This window comes from Gallus gallus (genome assembly GCF_016699485.2).
Source record: "Gallus gallus isolate bGalGal1 chromosome 39 unlocalized genomic scaffold, bGalGal1.mat.broiler.GRCg7b 39_unloc1, whole genome shotgun sequence".
Classification (NCBI taxonomy): domain Eukaryota; kingdom Metazoa; phylum Chordata; class Aves; order Galliformes; family Phasianidae; genus Gallus; species Gallus gallus.
Window position 1 is genome coordinate 16,291 of NW_024095973.1, and position 18,385 is coordinate 34,675.

The 18,385-nt window shown below is 50.3% G+C and overlaps 1 protein-coding gene across 1 annotated transcript; it reads left to right on the plus strand.

Annotated features, from left to right (window-relative positions):
• The first annotated feature begins 1,880 nt into the window (after window positions 1-1,880).
• On the plus strand, window positions 1,881-17,172 carry DPF2 (double PHD fingers 2). Its single transcript, NM_204331.1, is given in 13 exon segments — window positions 1,881-1,931; window positions 4,304-4,464; window positions 4,561-4,613; window positions 4,615-4,669; window positions 5,160-5,323; window positions 6,077-6,169; window positions 6,425-6,503; window positions 8,558-8,599; window positions 12,997-13,134; window positions 14,159-14,287; window positions 15,370-15,482; window positions 15,914-15,995; window positions 16,881-17,172. Coding segments are annotated over 13 exon segments (1,218 nt in total). The 5' UTR covers window positions 1,881-1,899; the 3' UTR covers window positions 16,958-17,172.
• The last annotated feature ends 1,213 nt before the right edge of the window (window positions 17,173-18,385 follow it).

An 18,385-nucleotide genomic window follows, 5' to 3' on the forward strand; every position in this document is an offset into this window, starting at 1 on the left:
CTCTTCCTCCCCTTTTCCTCCCCTCTTTCCCCCTTTTCCTCCCCTTTTTCCTCCCATTCCCCCCCTTTTCCTGCTGTCTCATCCCCTTGGCTGCAAGCCATTGAAACAGCTGCAAAATACCCTTAAAAAAACCCATATATTTTGAGGTAATTTAGCCAAAAAAAGGCAGCACTCCCATGCAGGATTTCCACACAGGATGAGAGCTTCCTGCATTGCCCAATCGCTGCTCTCCGTGTGCGCTCATTCCCCAATTAGTCACTCCTTAATGAGCGCTTCGTGGTAACGAGTGTTGCCAAACTCTGTTTTTACGCCCATTCCGCGAAGCGTGAGTCACAGGGAGCTTATTTTGGGGAAAAATCAATTAACGAGGGGTTAATTAGAGCACAAGGGGAGGTGTTGTGTATGGAAAGGTTTGGGGCATCAAAAAAACAACACAATTTCCTGGTAATTAAGGGGGAAAAATGAATGGGAATGGAACGGGGCTCACCTATGGGTTGAATGGCAGAGCAGTGGGTCCACTGCTTCCTGATCCATCCTGAACATCGAGACCTGGGGGGGTAAACGTTGAGATCGGTGGCTAATTGAGATGTGTTAATTGGGAGAACACAATCAAGAGTAAAGAAAGGGGAGGGCCGGTTGGGGGTGGGGGACTGCTCTCATGGTTGTGTGCAAAGAAACTGAGGTGGAAAAGGGAGATTTGATGATTTTGTGCAGAATTCTGGCGTTGGCTCAAACCAACAAATGCTCCGAGGCAATAAATAGCAATTAAAACCGACGGTTAATAGTGATAATTAAAACAAACCACAAAGCAAAGGCTTCCTTTGGGTGCTGGGTTTCGTATTTGGTGCCCAAAGGACACAGAAATGTGCCCAAAGGGAAGGGTGACTTGAACCCAAAACCCAATAATTGAACCCAAACCCTAATTAAACCCATATCCTAACGGAACCCAAACACTCATTTTCTCTCCCATTTCCTACCCCTTCCCCCCCCTTTTCCTTCCCATTTTCTCTCCCACTTCCTCCCATTTCTCCCCTTTTCCTCTCATTTTCCCCTTTTCCTTCCATTTCCTCCCCCTTTCCCCCATTTCCTCCCACCTTCTCCCCTTCCCCCATCCTTCTCCTCCCACTCCTTCCCTTTTCTTCCCATTCCCCCCCATTTCCCTCCCTTTTCCTCTCCTTTTCCTTCCACTTCGGCCATTTCCTTCCCCTTTCCCCCCTTTTCTTCTCAATTCCCCCCTCACGTTCCCCCTTTATCCCTCAAATTTCCCTTTTATCCCTCCAATTTTCCCCTTTTCTATTCAATTTCCCCTTTCCCCCTCAATTATTTCCCTTTTCCTTCACGTTCTCCCATTTCCCCCTCCCACACTGCCCTTTTCCCCTCAGATTTCTCCCTTTAGTCCTCCAATTCTCCCCTATTTCCCCCCCAACCCTCACGTTTCCCCTCTTTTTTCCTCAGATTTTATCATTTTTCCCCACATTTAACCATTTCCTTCCAAATTTCCCTCATATTTCCCACAATATCCTTCCAACTTTCCCCCTTACCTTCATATTTTTCCCATTTCCCCTCATATTTCCCCCAATATCCCCCCAGCGTTGCCCCTTTCCTTCACATTCTCTCTTCCATTTTCCCCTTTTTTCCTTCCAATGTTCTCCTTCACGTTTTCCCGCCTTTCCCCCGCGCATGCACAGAACCCCCACGCCCCCCCCCCCCCCCCCCCCCCGGTGTCAGAACGCGCATGCGCAGAACCCCACCGCGGCCCCTCTAGGCCGCGCGCACGACGCATGCGCCGAATTAAGGCGGGGCGGAGGGGGGGAAGGGCGCCGCCATTTTGCGCAGGCGCAGCGCGGCCGTTCCCCGCGCATGCGCGCAGCGCGGCGCTCCGGCGGCGGCGGAGGCAAAATGGCGGCGGTGGTACAGAATGTGGTGAAGCTGTGAGTGAAATCCCCCTTCCCCCCTCTCTTCTGCCCCGTATCCCGCGGGAATTATGCGGTCCTGCCCGGCTGTGGGGCTGCCCCGGGGTTGGGGGGGGGTCCGTGTGGGGGGCGGTGGGGCCGTGAGAGCGCTTTGGGGCCGTGTGGTGCCCCCCCACACGCGGTGCGAATGGGGAAAGGCGCTGTTTGGGGCCTGTGGGGCGCTGTGGGGCGGGGGAGCTCTCCCTGTGGGGCCCTACAGGGGCTCCTGTGGACCTTTAGGGCCCTATAGGCGGTGCCCTGTAAGAGAAGGGATCTCTTCATTGTGTCCTTGGGGAGGGGAACCCATAGAGATCCCCCCCTATAGGAACCCATAGAGATCCCCCCTATAGGATCACATAGAGCATACCCTATGGACACCAGGTATCCCCTATAGAGGCCCAGAGCAGGGATCCTATACATCTCTGGGGGCCATAGGATCCTTTGCTATAGCAAAAAGGGATTTCTTCATCACTGGGGCACTTCCTATAGGTTTCTGGTCGCTGTTTTTAGGTTTCAGGTTGTTATCCATAGGTTTCTGGTGGTTATCCATAGCTTTTTGTCTCTATCTATAGGTTTCTGGTGGCTATCCATAGGTTTTTTGTGATTATCCATAGGTTTTTTGTGATTATCCATAGTTTTTTTTGTGATTATCCATAGGTTTTTTGTGGTTATCTGTAGATTTTCATGGCTGTCCACAGATTTCTGGTGGCTATCCGTAGGCTTTTTATGATTATCCATAGGCTTTTTATGATTATCCATAGGCTTTTTATGATTATCCATAGGCTTTTTATGATTATCCGTAGATTTCTGGTGGCTCTCCATAGGTTTTGTGTGGTTATCCATAGGTTTGTGGGCTGTACCCATAGATTTCTGGTCATTATCCCTAAGTTCCAGGTCACTTCCCATAGGACTCTGGTCACTATCTATAGGTTCCTGGTCTCTGTCCATCAGATTTGGGGCATTATCCATCAGATTTGGGGCATTATCCATAAGATTCGGGTGTCTTCCTGTCGATTTTAGGTCACTTCCCCCAGATTTGGACATTTTCTGTAGGTTTTTGCATCTCCTGTGCACTTTTTTTGGCACCGCCCTCCATCCGCCGTGCGATCCCTGAAGAGCAAAACCTCCTTTTCCACACTTTTTTGCCCCAAATCAACAGCCAAACGGAGCAGGCGAGACAGCACCTCGACCTAATTACACGAGCAATTAAGCTGCAAAGTAATCACACTTCCTGCATTGCAGGAGCGTATTTATTGATTTGAAGCCCGGCTTTTGAGGCTGGAGTTTAAGAAAGCTGCTGAGATGAGGCTTTGGATCTCTCCTTTGGGGCAAAAAACATCAAGATTTGGTTTTCTTTATTATCTTCTTAAGCCCATCCTCACCTTTTGGATACAGAACTGCATCAAATCCCTCTTTATTTCCTCCCCGCCAACAGCAGCAATCGGAGCAGGGCAGCCGTCCCCAAAGACTCCTTATTTTCTTGGCTTTTAACCCCATTTTGTGGAGCTTTTTACCGAAAAGGCCGAGTTTCCCACCGAATCTCTGTAATCCTGCAGGGAATCCTTTGGATGCAGCGTATTTTGGGGGCACTCGAGGAGTTTCTGGGTGATGTAGGAGGAAATTAAGAGCTCAGGGAGGGATTCTTCCCTCCCAGTCCCAATTTCTGCCTCCAGAGGCGACCTTTGGGCTCCCTCTGCAGTCAGCAATGAGGAAAAAAAGGGAGATTTTGGAGCCTGAGTGCTACGTTTGGGGCTCACGCAGCGCGAAGTCGAGCATGGCAATCCTTTGCATTCAGCGAAGGCATCGAGCACTGTTTCCTTTTTTCAGGAATAAACCAACACCCGAACGATTTCACCCCATTTCCGAAGCCTTCCTTTCCCTCTGCCTGCCATACCACGAGCATCCTTTGATTAATTAATTTTTCCCCTTCGTAATTAGCCGTCTCCTCGTGCTCCGTGCAGTTCTCCCAGCCGGTGTTTAACCACAATCAATACCCATCGATAAAACAGGGAGTGCTGATGCATTTCTGCCCTTCCGCCTCTCCTGCAGCTCTGTTTCCAGCAGCCAAACTCAGCTCTTCCCTCTCATCGCCACGATGGAACAATCCCAATTAACGTAATTATGGCTCCAAGTGTCCAAAAATGCAGTAGGACGCGTGAAAGTGAGCTGAGTTTTCCTTCTCCCTTCAAGATTTCTCCATCAAAGCTCTTCCCAACACCCCAAAACGTCCAAAAATTGGTGTCTCACCTCGGAAACAAGCCAGATTTTCCTTCTCCCTCAAAAACTCCTCTCGGATTTTGCATGTAAACCACCCGGGCTATTTTCCTGACCCCCTCCCGTTGCCCCTCCAGCCTTGGCGAGCAGTACTACAGGGATGCCATGGAGCAGTGCCACAACTACAACGCCCGGCTCTGCGCTGAGCGCAGCGTCCGTTTGCCCTTCCTCGACTCACAGACTGGCGTGGCTCAGAGCAACTGCTACATCTGGATGGAGAAGAGGCACCGTGGGCCAGGTAGGGGTTTGGTTGCTCCTGGCCCACACGACGGATCGCTGTGTGCTGTTGGATTCGATAATAACGGGGTTTTTTGTTTTCTTTTCCCCAAAAAAGGTTTAGCAGCGGGGCAGCTTTATTCCTATCCTGCACGTCGTTGGAGGAAAAAAACGCCGTGCTCATCCTCCGGAGGACCCGAGGCTCTCCTTCCCTTCCATCAAACCGGGTGAGTCCTTCCTGTTGTTGCTTTCTGGCTGTTGTTGTGGGTCTGATTGTTGTTAGAGGGCCACGTACGTTCCTGCACATTCATCTTTAAGGACCTTTCCAACCCATTCTGTGATTCTTTGGTCTTTAAAGACCCTTCCAACCCGTTCTACGATTCGTTAATCTTCAAGGACCCTTCCAACCCATTTTGTCATTCGTTGATCTTCAAGGACCCTTCCAACCCATTTTGTCATTCGTTGATCTTCAAGGACCCTTCCAACCCACCCGAACTGTTTTGTGGTTCTGTGATCTTTAAGGGCCCTTCCAACCCAACCCATTCTGTGGTCTTTAAGATCCCTTCCAACTCAACCCGACTCATTCTGTGACCTTTAAGGTCTCTTCCAACCCAACCCAACCCAACTAATTCTGTAACCTGCAAGGACCCTTCTGACCAATTCTGTGACCTGTAAGGACCCTTCCAACCCAACCCCTCCTCTCTCTTCCTCCTGCAGACACCGACCAGACCCTGAAGAAGGAAGGGCTGATCTCACAGGACGGCAGCAGCCTGGAGGCACTGCTGAGGACTGACCCCCTGGAGAAGCGCTCCCTCCCGGACCCCCGCATGGACGATGACAGCCTGGGCGAGTTCCCCGTCACCAACAGCCGTGCACGGAAGGTACAGAACCCCCCCCAAACCTTCCCAGATGAATTTTGGGCGGCACAGAGGACGCTGTGGCCCTCCTGGGGTGACCCCAGCTATAGCAGTGCCATCCATCCTCCTCAAAACCCCATGAGAACCCCCCCAGATACCCAATAAAGCACTTTCTCTCCCCAGAATTCCACAAGCTGTCCCCACAGTTTGATTTTGCATCACTTCTTTCTTTCTGTTTCTCCTCCCATCCCATATTCTCGCTGCTGTTCAGCCTCCTGGATACAGACAAACCTCGAAGAAACTCCCTTTGTTCCTAATAGTGCTCAGAGTTCGGTTTGCTTTTCCTTTTGGGCCGATTTCCTGCAAAATGAGGTTTTTAGCAGCTTGAAAACCACACTCTTTCCAAGCACATTGTCTTCACCTATCGTTCTGGAACAAAAAGAGGTTTTGAAACACAAAATAGGAGGGCAGAAAGGGAACTGAGGCCGAAAAATGGGCAAATGATGATCAGTTGGTTTATTTTGCTTCGATGGAAACTCATTCATTTTACTCTTTAAGTTTTGCTTTCACCTTTTTGCATCTACGCTCCTCAAGGAGTTGAATTCCCCACTGGCAGGATGGACATCAAACCCATAATTCCCCCCCAGATATCTGAGGTTTCTTAGTTTCCCCCCACAGCCATGTGGACGTACCCAAATCCTCATCAAATCACCCTGAATTCCCCTTTTTTGGGGGGTGTTCTCTGTTGTAACCCCCTCTCCTCCCCCTCTTCCCCAGCGCATCCTGGAGCCGGACGATTTCCTGGATGATTTGGATGATGAGGACTATGAGGAGGACACACCAAAGCGGAGGGGGAAGGGGAAAGCAAAGGTGAGATCCACGGCGCCGTTTTAACGCCAAATCCCAAGAAATTGGGCAAATTTCTACCCTCCAAAAAAACCACCCATTTTCAGTGCTGGAGAGATCCCACCTGGATCCGTTCCATCCCAAAGCAGTCATTGCAGGCTCTCCCCACCGAGTGGCACTGTGGGATCATTCCTTCCTCTCTCCAACCTCTGAGGATTGGTTTTACCTCTAATTTTTCCTTTTTTCCCTTATTTTTCTTGCCCCCACCCCCAAACCCAGGGCAAAGGCGTTGGAGGTGCACGCAAGAAGCTGGATGCTGCCATTTTGGAGGACAGGGACAAACCCTACGCGTGCGACAGTGAGTACCCCAACCTCTGCGACGGCGTTTCGGGGCAGGTGGTGCTGTGGGGTGGCATTGATTCTTAATTTTTAAGCCTGAAAAGGGAACATTTGTGCAAATGGTGGGGGGAGAGACCTCTCCGGGTCCTCTTGATCCCAACCTGAGCTCTGCTTTCTTTGTTAAGGGCTTTTAATAGCTGCAAAACGCAGCTCAGGAAGCTGTAAAAGAGCCACAAAAGGCCACCAAGATAGCCACAAAATGGACCACAAAAAGGCCGCAAAGTGGGCCACAAAAGGCCACAGAAAGGGTCACCAAAAGGGTCATGAAAGGGCACAAAAGAAGACATAAAAGAGGGCAGAAAAGTGGGCAGAAAAGTGCCACAAAGGGCCTCCGAAGGGCACAAAATGACCACAAGGGTCACCAAAATGGGCCACAAGACCACAAAAGGCCACAGAAAGGGCCACCAGAAGGGGCCGTGAAAAGGCACCAAAAGGGCCCAAAAATGGGCCCAGAAGGGCCACAGAAAGCTTCAGAAGGCCACAAAAGGGCCACAATGGCCACCAAATTGGGAATGGGCCACAGAAAGACCAGAAAGGGCCAAAAAGGGCACCAAAAAGGCGACAAAAAAGGGTTACTAGAAGGTACTTGAAAGGGTCCAAAAATGAGCACAAAAGGGCCACAAAAGGATCAAAAAGGGCCACAGAAGGGCTCAGAAAGGGCCACAAAAGGACCACATAAAGGGCTATTAAAGCACACTTCAAAAGGCTCGAAAATGACCACAAAAGGACCAGAAAGCCTCAAAAAAAAAGCCACAGAAGAGCACTTGAAAGGGTCTGAAGTGTACATGAAAGGTCCACAGCGGCCCAAAAAAGGGCCATAAAGAACTCCCAAAGGGCTACAAAGGCCCAGAAGGGGACCAGGAAAGATCAAATAAGTGCCACCAAAGGCCCCAAAAAGGGCTCCAAAGGGCCCAAAAATGGCCACCAGAGGGCCCACAAAAAGCCACAAAGGCCATGAAAAGGCCACAGAGGCCCAAAAAGGGCCCCAAAATGGCCACCAGAGGGCTACAGAGGCCCAATAAAGGACCACAGACACCCGAAAAGGCCACCAAAGGGTCAGAAAGGCCCCAAAAGGGCCTCCAGAGGGCCACAAAGGGTCACAAAATGGCTACCAAAGGCTCAGTGAAGGGTCACAAAAGGGCCCCAAAGTGGCCTCTGAAGGCCCAACAAAGGGCCGTGAAGGGTGACAGAAAGGCCCCAAAATGGCTCTCAGTGGCCCACAAAGGGTCACAAAAGGGCCCCAAAATGGCCCACAAAGGGTCACAAAAGGGCCACTTAGGCCCAAAAATGGCTCCCAAAGGGCTACAAAGGCCCACAAATGGCCACAGAAGGGCCAATAAAGGGTCACAGAGGCCACGAAAAGGCCATAAAGGCCCAATGAAGGGTCAGAAAGGGTCAAAAAAGGGCCCCAAAGTGGCTCCCAAAGGGCCGCAAAGGGTCAGAAAAGAGCCACAAAGACCCCAAAAGGCCATGAAGGGTCACAAAATGGCCCCCAAAGGCCCAATGAAGGGTCACAAAGGATCAAAAAAGGGCCCCAAAATGGCTCCCAATGGGCCGCAAAGGCCCCAAAATGGCCCCCAAAGGCCCAATGAAGGGTCACAAAGGATCAAAAAAGGGCCCCAAAATGGCTCCCAATGGGCCGCAAAGGCCCCAAAATGGCCCCCAAAGGCCCAATGAAGGGTCACAAAGGATCAAAAAAGGGCCCCAAAATGGCTCCCAATGGGCCGCAAAGGCCCCAAAATGGCCCCCAAAGGGCCACAAGGGGTCACAGAGGGTCAAAAAAGGGCCCCAAAATGGCTCCCAAAGGGCCGCAAAGGCCCCAAAATGGCCCCCAAAGGGCCACAAGGGGTCATAGAAGGGCCCACAAAGGCCACAAAAAAGCCACAAAGGCCCAAAAAAGGGCCCCCGAGGCTCCCCGAGCGGCCCCCACAGGGCCCCCCCCCCTCTCTGCTGTCCCGCTGTCCGTCCCGCTGTCCGTCCCGCTGCTCTCACTTCTCTCTTTCTGTGTTTCAGACAGTTACAAACAAAAGCATTCCCTGAAACCTCCCGACCGAGGTACGGCCGGGGGGGCGGGGGGGGCCGGGGGGGGGTGGGGGTCCGCGCTGCGTCCCACCGCCTCCACTCCATCGGGTGCCCCCATCCCATGGCTGAGCTTCGCACAGAGAAATGCACCCACATTTGGGGTTTTTTTGGTGTTTATTTCTGGTTTTGTGCCTTTTTTTGATGGTGGTGCTTTAATTTGGATCAGTTAGTTTTGTTTTTTTTAATTTATTTTTAATTAACTTTATTTTTCGTTTTAATAATGGTATTCTTCTATGGGTTTGGTGCCCCCATCCCATGGCTGAGCTTCGCACAGAGAAATGCACCCACATTTGGGGGTTTTTTTTGGTATTTATTCGTGGATTTGTGCCTTTTTTTGATGGTGGTGCTTTAATTTGGATCAGTTAGTTTTGTTTTTTTTTATTTATTTTTAATTAACTTTATTTTTCATTTTAATAATGGTATTCTTCTATGGGTTTGGTGCCCCCATCCCATGGCTGAGCTTCGCACAGAGAATTGCACCCAAATTTGGGGGTTTTTTTTGGTATTTATTTCTGGTTTTGTGCCTTTGTTTGGTGGTGGTGCTTTGATTTTCATGAGTTTTATTTATTCATTTATTTATTTTTAATTAATCTTATTGTTCCTTTTAGTAATGATATTTTCTATGGGTTTGGTGCCCCCATCCCATGGCTGAGCTTCACACAGAGAAATGCACCCAAATTTGGGGTTTTTTTTGGTATTTATTCGTGGATTTGTGCCTTTTTTTGATGGTGGTGCTTTAATTTGGATCACTTAGTTCTATTTATTCATTAATTTTTAATTGATTTTATTTATTTCCTCCTAATAGTTCTATTTTCTATGGGTTTGGTGCCCCCGTCCCATGGCTGGGCTTCGCACAGAGAAATGCACCCAAATTTGGGGTTTTTTGGTATTTATTCGTGGATTTGTGCCTTTTTTTGATGGTGGTGCTTTAATTTTTATGAATTACTTCTATTTATTTATTAATTTTAAATTAATTTTATTTATTTCCCTGTCATAGTTTGACCTTCTGTGGGTTTGGTGCCCCCATCCCATGGCTGTTTTATAGATACAAAAACACCCAAATTTGGGGTTTTTGGGGTTTTTTTGTTCCTTTTTTTTTTTTTTTTGACTTTTTTGGTTTTATTCTTTATAGTTCTGTGGTGTTTTTTTAATTATTATTAATTTATTATTATTATTTTATCACTTTTTATGTTTTTTATACTTATTTGAATGGCTTTTTTTCCCCATGGAGTCTCTGATGGTTTTTTGCCTTTATCTCCGTATTCTGTCGTACTTTCACCTTATAGATTAATATAATTAACATTAATAATTAATATAACACAACTAATAGTCTTTATTTATGCCTTTAGTTTATTCGTTTGTCATTAACTTTATCACTGCCATTAACTTTATCATGATTTCTATTCATCATCTGTATTACTTCGGCATTGTACATACATTATTTGGCATTAATAGGTATTATTTGGCACTATTCATACATTATTTGGCATTAATAGGCTTTATTTGGTATTAATACATATCAGTTTGGCATTGTACATACGTTATTTGGCATTAATATGTATTATTTGGCATTATACAGGTATTATTTGGTATTAATGTGTATTAATTTGGCATTGTTCATACGTTATTTGGCATTAATAGGTACTATTTGCCATTACACGTGCATTAATTGGCACTAATAGGTACTATTTGGCATCACACATGTATTATTTGGTATTAATAGGTATTAGTTTACATTACACGTCTATTATTTGCTACCAATAGGTATTATTTGCCACTACACACCCCCTGAATTGGCACTCCTGGGTGTTATTTGCCATTGAACACCCATGAATGGACCCCAGCAGGGGTTAGCTTACATTACGCATACCTTAATGGGCACTGATGGGTGTTAATTGCCCTCGTAATTCCCCCCGTAGCCCATCTGTGCCCCCGTTGGTTCTCGCTGTGCTCCGGGCCTCCCCACTGCCCTCTGCACGGCGTTTCTCCCCGTCCATTCATTCGGTGTTGGGCCGATAGGATTTACTGAGTGCTGTTTATTGCCGCCGCCCCCCTCACTGTGTGCAGCTTCACTCTGTGTCTGTGTGTGTTTTTAGGCCCCGTGTGTGTTTTGCATCGTTCCTTTATTTACCTTCCACGTGTTCTGCGTTATGTAGGTTTTGTCTTATGTACGCCATGCACCCCACACACCCCAATACACCACATACACCCCAATACACCCCATACATCCCAATACACCCCCATACACCCCAATACACCCCATACATCCCAATGCACCCCAATAAATCCCAGTACACCCCAATACACGCCCATTACCCCATACACCTCCACACACCCCCCCATACACCCCATGCATCCCAATACACCCCATACACCCCATGCATCCCAATACACCCCATACACCCCATGCATCCCAATACACTCCCATACACCCCAATAAATCCCAATACACGCCCATTACCCCATACACCTCCACACACCCCCCCATACACCCCATGCATCCCAATACACCCCATACACCCCATGCATCCCAATACACTCCCATATACCCCAATAAATCCCAATACACGCCCATTACCCCATACACCTCCACACACCCCCACGCACCCCAATACACCCCATACATCCCAATACACCCCCATACACCCCAATACATGCCCATTACCCCATACACCCCAATACACCCCACACACCCCAATACATCCCAGTACACCCCATACACCCCAGTTCACCCCCATCCACCCTCATACCCTATTTCCCTATTTAATTTCTGACCCCATTCCCTCCTATTTCCCCCCTATTTCTCAGCCTCCCCCCTCATTTTTCTTCTCATTTTCCTCATTTCCTCCATTATTTTTCGCTCTCTCTCCACTTCCCCCCCCCCCCCCCCCCCCCAAATCCCCTACAGGGCTGGGTGGGATCGCCCTCCCTGCTGCTCCTTTCATGCTGAGCCAAAGCACATCGCCCCCCCCATCCCCCCCGTAGGAAAAACAACCCAAAAAAGGGCTTTTGGGGTTAAAAAAACAGCAAAAATCGGTCGGGGCCACGAGAAAACCCCGCGGGTGGGCTGTGAATGTGCGCCATCAGCGCTCCTCCTCCTCCTCCTCACTGCTGGGGGAGGAAGGCTGAGTCGTGGCTGGGGGTGCTGCGCCCTCACGGCTTCTTTTGGGTGGAAAAAGGGTGGATTTGGGACAAACGATCGACCCCGCTGTTATAGGGTGTAATGGTGACCCCGGGGTGCTGTGGGGTGGGCACTGGGGGGGGGTTGGCTGCTCCGAGTGCTCATCTGGAGGGAGGCACGGGGGTGGCGTCGTCCCCCTTATTTTGGGGCAGAAAGAGGGGAAATGGGGCCGGGTTGGTGTGGTTGGGTTTACTTTTCTTATGGGTGGAAAGCAGGTGGAGTGGGGCAAAAAGAGCAAGAGAATGGGGTGAGAAAAGGTGAAAGGGGGCGAAAATGGGTGAAACCAGGTGCAAAAAAGAGGCAGGATGGGGTAAGAAGAGGCAAAATGGGGCAAAAAGAGGCAGAATGGGGTAAAAAAGGTGGAATGGGGCTAAAAAGAGCTGGAATGGGGCTAAAAAGCACCAGAACAGGGTAAATATGGGTGAAATGGGGCAAAAAGAGGGAGAATAGGGTAATAACAGGAGGAATGGGGCAAAAAAACAGTAAGAATGGGGTGAAAATAATGAAATAGGGCAAAAAAAAAAAAAGGCACAACGGGGTAAAAAAAAAGGAGGAATGGGGCAAAAAAACAACAGTAAGAATGGGAGAAATGGGGCAGAAAAAGGCAAAAAAAAGTGGGCGAAATGGGGTAAAAACAGACAAAAATGGGATAAAAAATGGGAGAAATGGGGCAAAAAAAGCAAAAGAAAGTGGGCGAAGTGGGGTAAAAACAGACAAAATGGGGTAATAAAAGCGAAAGGCAAAACAGCAAGGAAATGGGGCTAAAAAGCAGAGAAATGGGACAGAAAAAAGCAAAAAGGGGTGAAGGGGGGCAATGGAAGAGGCGGAATGGGGTGAAAACAGGCGAAATGGGGCAGGAAAAAGGTAAAAATCAGCCAAATGGGGCAGAGAAGGGACAAAAGGCCAAAAAGCAGCAAAATGGGGTACAAAGAGACGAAATAGGGCAAAAGGCCATTTGAATTGGGGCTAAAAAGCAGAGAAATAGGGCAGAAAAAAGGCAGAAAAGCAGAGAAATGGGGCAGAGAAGGGGCGAAAAGTTAAAAAAGAAACGGTGAAATGGGGGAAAACCAACCCAAACGGGGCTGAAACGCAGAGAAGTGGGGCAAAAAGGGGTCTGTGGTGTGGCCCGGGGCTGGGGGTATGGTGGTGGGCGCGGGGGGGGCTCACGTGGTCCCATTTCTGTCTGCAGTCTGCGGGAAGCGGTACAAAAACAGACCGGGGCTGAGCTACCACTACGCGCACTCACACCTGGCCGAGGAGGAGGGCGACGACAAGGACGACTCGCAGCCCCCCACCCCCGTCTCACAGCGCTCCGAGGAGCAGAAGTGTAAGGGGTGGGGGCGTGGGGGGGGGGCGATGGGGTTGGTTGGGGTGTTGGGGGTGGGGGAGGGGTTGGGGGTGGGTGGTGGGGGTGGTTGGTGTGTTGGGTGGGAGATGGGGTTGGTTGACGGGGTGAGTGAGGTGTTGGGAGTGGGTGATGGGGTTGGTTGGGGTGTTGGGGGTGGGTGATGGGGTTGGGGGTGGGTGATGGGTTTGGGGGTGGGTGATAGAGTTGGGGGTGGGTGATGGGGTTGGTTGGTGTGTTGGGGGTGGGTGATGGGGTTGGGGGGGGTGATGGTGTCGGGGGTGGGTGATGGTGTTGGGGGTGAGTGATGGGGTTGGTTGGCGTGTTGAGGGTGGGTGAGGTGTTGGGGGTGGGTGGTGGGGTGCGTTGATGTGTTGGGGGTGGGTGAGGTGTCGGGGGTGGGTGATGGGGTTGGTTGGTGCGTTGGGGTTGGGTGAGGTGTTGGGGGTGGGTGATGGGGTTGGTTGACGGGGTGGGTGAGGTGTTGAGGGTGGTTGAGGTGTTGGGGTTGATGGAAGTTTTGGGATTGTTTGACATGTTGGGATTGGTTGGTGTGTCGGGGTGGGTGATGGGGTTGGGGTTGGTTGGTGGGGTTGGTTGAGGTTTTGGGGTTCAGGTTTTGGGGTTGATGTGTTGAGGTTGGTCGAAGTTTTGGGGTTGGTTGATGTGTTGGGGTTGGTTGAGGTTATGGGGTTGGTTGATGTGTTGAGGTTGGTTGAAGTTTTGGGGTTGGTTGATGGGGTTGGTTGATGTGTTGGAGTTTGAAGCTTCGGGGTCGGCTGACGATTTGGGATTGGTTGACAACTGGAGGTACGTGGAGGATTTGGGGTTGGTTGAAATGGAAGGGTTGACCCCAACACCCCCCCACACGACCCTGACCCCTTCCGGGCATCACCCCAAAGCTCTGACATCGCCGCGTGAGGACATCCAAAAGCATTTCCCACCTTTCCCCCCCCCATTTTCTACCAAATTCACCTTTTTTCCCCACTGTTTTTCCCCCCTCCAGCCAAGAAGGGCCCCGATGGGTTGGCTCTGCCCAACAATTACTGCGACTTCTGCCTGGGGGACTCCAAAATCAACAAGAAGACGGGGCAGCCCGAGGAGTTGGTCTCGTGCTCCGACTGCGGCCGATCGGGTGAGCGGTGCGGCTCTGCCAGCGCGAAACCCACGTGGGAAAGGGTCGTCCCCGTGGGGGTTTGTGGCCGTGGGCATCTCCTTTTTCACCCTTCATGGGCATCTCCAGGCCTTTCTCACCCTCCGTGGGCATCTCCAGGTCTTTTTCACCCTTCATGGGCATCTCCAGGCCTTTCCCACCATGGTTATCCTCTTGGGAAGTGCCTTCTCCATTGGGATTTGAGTCCGTGGGCATCTCCAGGCCTTTTCCATCGTGATTTTCTTCTCAAATAATGGGTCTTTCCTGGAGGAACGCTCATCCATGGGCATCTCCAGGCCTTTCTCACCCTCCGTGGGCATCTCCAGGCCTTTCCCAACAAGGTTATCCTCTTGGGAAGTGCCTTCTCCATTGGGATTTGCGTCCATGGACATCTCCAGGCCTTTTCCACCGTGATCTGCTTCTCAAATAATGGGTCTTTCCTGGAGGAATGCTCATCCATGGGCATCTCCAGGCCTTTCCCACCACGGTTATCCACTTGGAAGTGCCTTCTCCATTGGGATTTGAGTCCATGGGCATCTCCAGGCCTTTCTCATCCTCCATGGGCATCTCCAGGCTTTTCCCACTACGGTTATCCTCTTGGGAAGTGTCTTCTCCATTGGGATTTGTGTCCATGGGCATCTCCAGACCTTTCCCACCATGGCTGTCCTCTTGGGAATTGCCTTCTCCATTGGGATTTGAGTCCATGGGCATCTCCAGGCCTTTCCCACTGCAGTTATCCTCTTGGGAAGTGCCTTCTCCATTGGGATTTGAGTCCATGGGCACCTCCAGGACTTTTTCACCCTCTATGGGCATCTCCAGGCCTTTCCCAACAAGGTTATCCTCTTGGGAAGTGTCTTTTCTGTTGGGATTTGAGTCCATGGATATCTCCAGACCTTTCCCACCGTGGCTGTCCCCTTGGGAATTGCCTTCTCCATTGGGATTTGAGTCCATGGGCGTCTCCAGGCCTTTCCCAGCGTGGTTCTCCACGTGGAGTCGGATCATCTCCTGTGGGATTGGGGTGTGTGTGTGTCCCCTGACGCCGCTGTCCCCCCCCCTCCCCACAGGACACCCCTCGTGCCTGCAGTTCACCCCGGTGATGATGGCGGCCGTGAAGACGTACCGCTGGCAGTGCATCGAGTGCAAGTGCTGCAACATCTGCGGCACCTCCGAGAACGACGTGAGCGGCCCTGGGGGCAGCGGGGGGCACCAGGAACCCGTGGGGGCAACGGCAAGGGGGTGGGGGGGAGGTTGGGGACACTGGGAGTGCGTGGGGACAGCCCTGTGGGGGTGGGGGGGAGGTTGGGGACACTGGGAGTGCGTGGGGACAGCCCTGTGGGGGTGGGTGGGACACTGGGGACATTGGGAGCGTGTGGGGACAGCCCTGTGGGGGTGGGGGGGGACATTGTACCCCCTCCCCAATTCCCCCATTATTCTCCCAAATTCTCCCTTATTCCTCCAATTCCCCCATTATTTCCCCCAATTCCCCCATTATTGCCCCACATCCTCCCTTATTCCCCCAATTCCCCCATTATTTCCCCCAATTCCCCCATTATTTTCCCCATTTTTTCTGTTATTTCACCAATTTCACCTTTCCCCCCCCATTTTCAGGACCAGTTGCTCTTCTGTGACGACTGTGACCGTGGTTACCACATGTACTGCCTCACACCCCCCATGTCGGAGCCCCCCGAGGGTGAGTGCCTCCAAAAACGGGTCCAAAAAGGGCAAATTTGGTTAAAAAAAAACCCCAACCAACCACTGAGAGCCTTTCATCACCTTCTATTTTGGGGGAGATTTTGGGGTTTTGAACAATCTGCTCAGAACTGATGGAGTCGTTCGTGGCAGCGTTCCCCAACTGTCCCTTTTCTGCTCCACCAGAGTGCCAGAAAAGCACATTTTTGCCCCAAAATCATCATGAATTCCCCTCATCCACTAAAACTGATCATTTTTACTCTCCCGGGCCTTAAAATTGACCAAATTTTGGTAAATTTTGGGGTGATTCTTCCTCCTTCTCCTCTTCCTCCTCCTCTGGGCTGACTCAGCATGGCTGACTCAGCCCTTAACGAGGGTGGTTAATCAACAGCTGGGCATTAATGACCCGGCTCGAAGGTTAACGAGGAGGAGGGTTTGTAGGGTCACCACTCAGCGACCCCAAACTCCACTTTCACCCCCAAATTGACCCCCGTTAACAAAGCTGATGGGACAACCACCTCCCAAAAACCCCAAATCCCCCCCCAAAAACCAAAATCCCCCCAAAACCCCAAATACCCCCCCTCAAAAAACCCCAAATATGCCCCCCAAAAAACCCAAATCCCCATTTTTCCCTCCAAAATCCCCATTTCCCCCAAAAAACCCCAACTCCCTCCCCCAAAAAACCCCAAATCCATCCCCAAAACCCCCAAATCCCCATTTTTCCCCCCAAAAGACCCCAAATCTCCCCCCCCAAACCCAAACTCCCATTTTCCCCCCAAAAGAAACCCAAAACCCAATTTCCCCTTCCCCAGATGCCCCCCAAAACCCTCCCAAATCCCCATTTTCCCCCCAAAAAACCCAAAATCCCCTTTTTTTCCCCCAAAAGGGAGCTGGAGCTGCCACCTGTGTCTGGACCTGCTGAAGGAGAAAGCCTCCATCTATCAGAACCAGAACAACTCCTGATGCCCCCCCCCGCCCCCCCACGGTCATTTTTCATTCATTTTACCATTTCCCCCATAATTTTGGGTCACTTTGGGCTTTTTTTGGTGCTTTTTTTTTTTGGTTCATTGTCACCATTCTTTTATTCCCATTTTTTCCACCCAAAACGTGGCGCCCACATCCGGGTCTCCCCCCCTCACCCCCCCCCCACTCCAAAAAAAAACACCAAAAAAAAAAAAGAAAACCCCTCATTTTTCACCTTTTCTCCAAAAATTCAGCGCCGCTTTGGGGCAATTTTCTCCGTTTTTGGTTAAAATGTCTCGGGGTGAGGTTTAATTTTATATTATATATCTCTATTTTTGGGGTTTATTTTGTCCATTTTCGTCTTTTTTCTCCCCCCCCCGCCCAAACGAGGCCTTACACCCCAAAATCCCCCCCCCCAAAATGGGGCCAAAACCCACAATTTTGGGGTCCCCCCTCCCCCTCCTTCACACACCTCAAAATGGGGCAAAACCTCTCAATTTTGGAGTTCCTTCAGCTGCCGCAAAATAGGACAAAACCTCACGATTTCGGGGTCCCCCCCCTCCTTCAGACACCTCAAAATGGGGCAAAACCCCTCAATTTTGGGGTCCCCCAACCACCTCAAAATGGGGCAAAACTTCACAATTTTGGGGTCCCCCATTCTCCCCCCTTCAAACACCTCAAAATGGGGCAAAACCCCACAATTTTGGGGTCTCCCTCCCTCCCCCCCTCAAATATCCCATTGACAAAATGTGCCTCTTTTTACTTAAAACCAACTTAAAAACCTACCTCCACCCCCCCAAAAAAACCCCAAAACTACCAAAACAACCCCAAAATTCACCCGAAAGCTCCAAATTGACCCAAATCGATGACAAAAATCAACTCCTTTTCATCCAAAAAATCCCAATTTTGGGGTCAAAGTGAATCCGCATTCGGGTTCGTATCTTTCCCCCCCCGCCCCTCTGGGTGCAGTTTGGGTGAAAATGAAGGGGTTTTGGTTCAAAACGGGCCGTTTCCCCCCATTTTAGGCCTCTGCCACTGAAAAAAAACCCAAATCTGATGGATTTTACCCCATTTTTGGCCCCCTTTGGCAAAGCTTCACAGCTGTGTCTTAGCCAGGAAAAAAAAACCAAGACAAAAAATGACACCAAAATCGCTCGTTTTCGTAATAAAAACGGATACAAAAATGTGGGGTTGAGGCGTTTTGGGGTAAAAAAAAAGGGGATTTGGGGACAGCGGTGGAGTGGGGTGGGGGGGGCTGAAGTCGTTTTGGGGTGAAAAGCCTCCATTTAGGTGATACGGTGGGGATTCTTTGGGGGCTGATGGGGGATTTCGCTGCTCTCGTTTTTGGGGTGAAAAAAATCACTTTTAGGGTTTTGCGGTTGGGCTGCAATTGAGCGTTTTCAGCCCTCGTTTTTGGGGTAAAAAGAA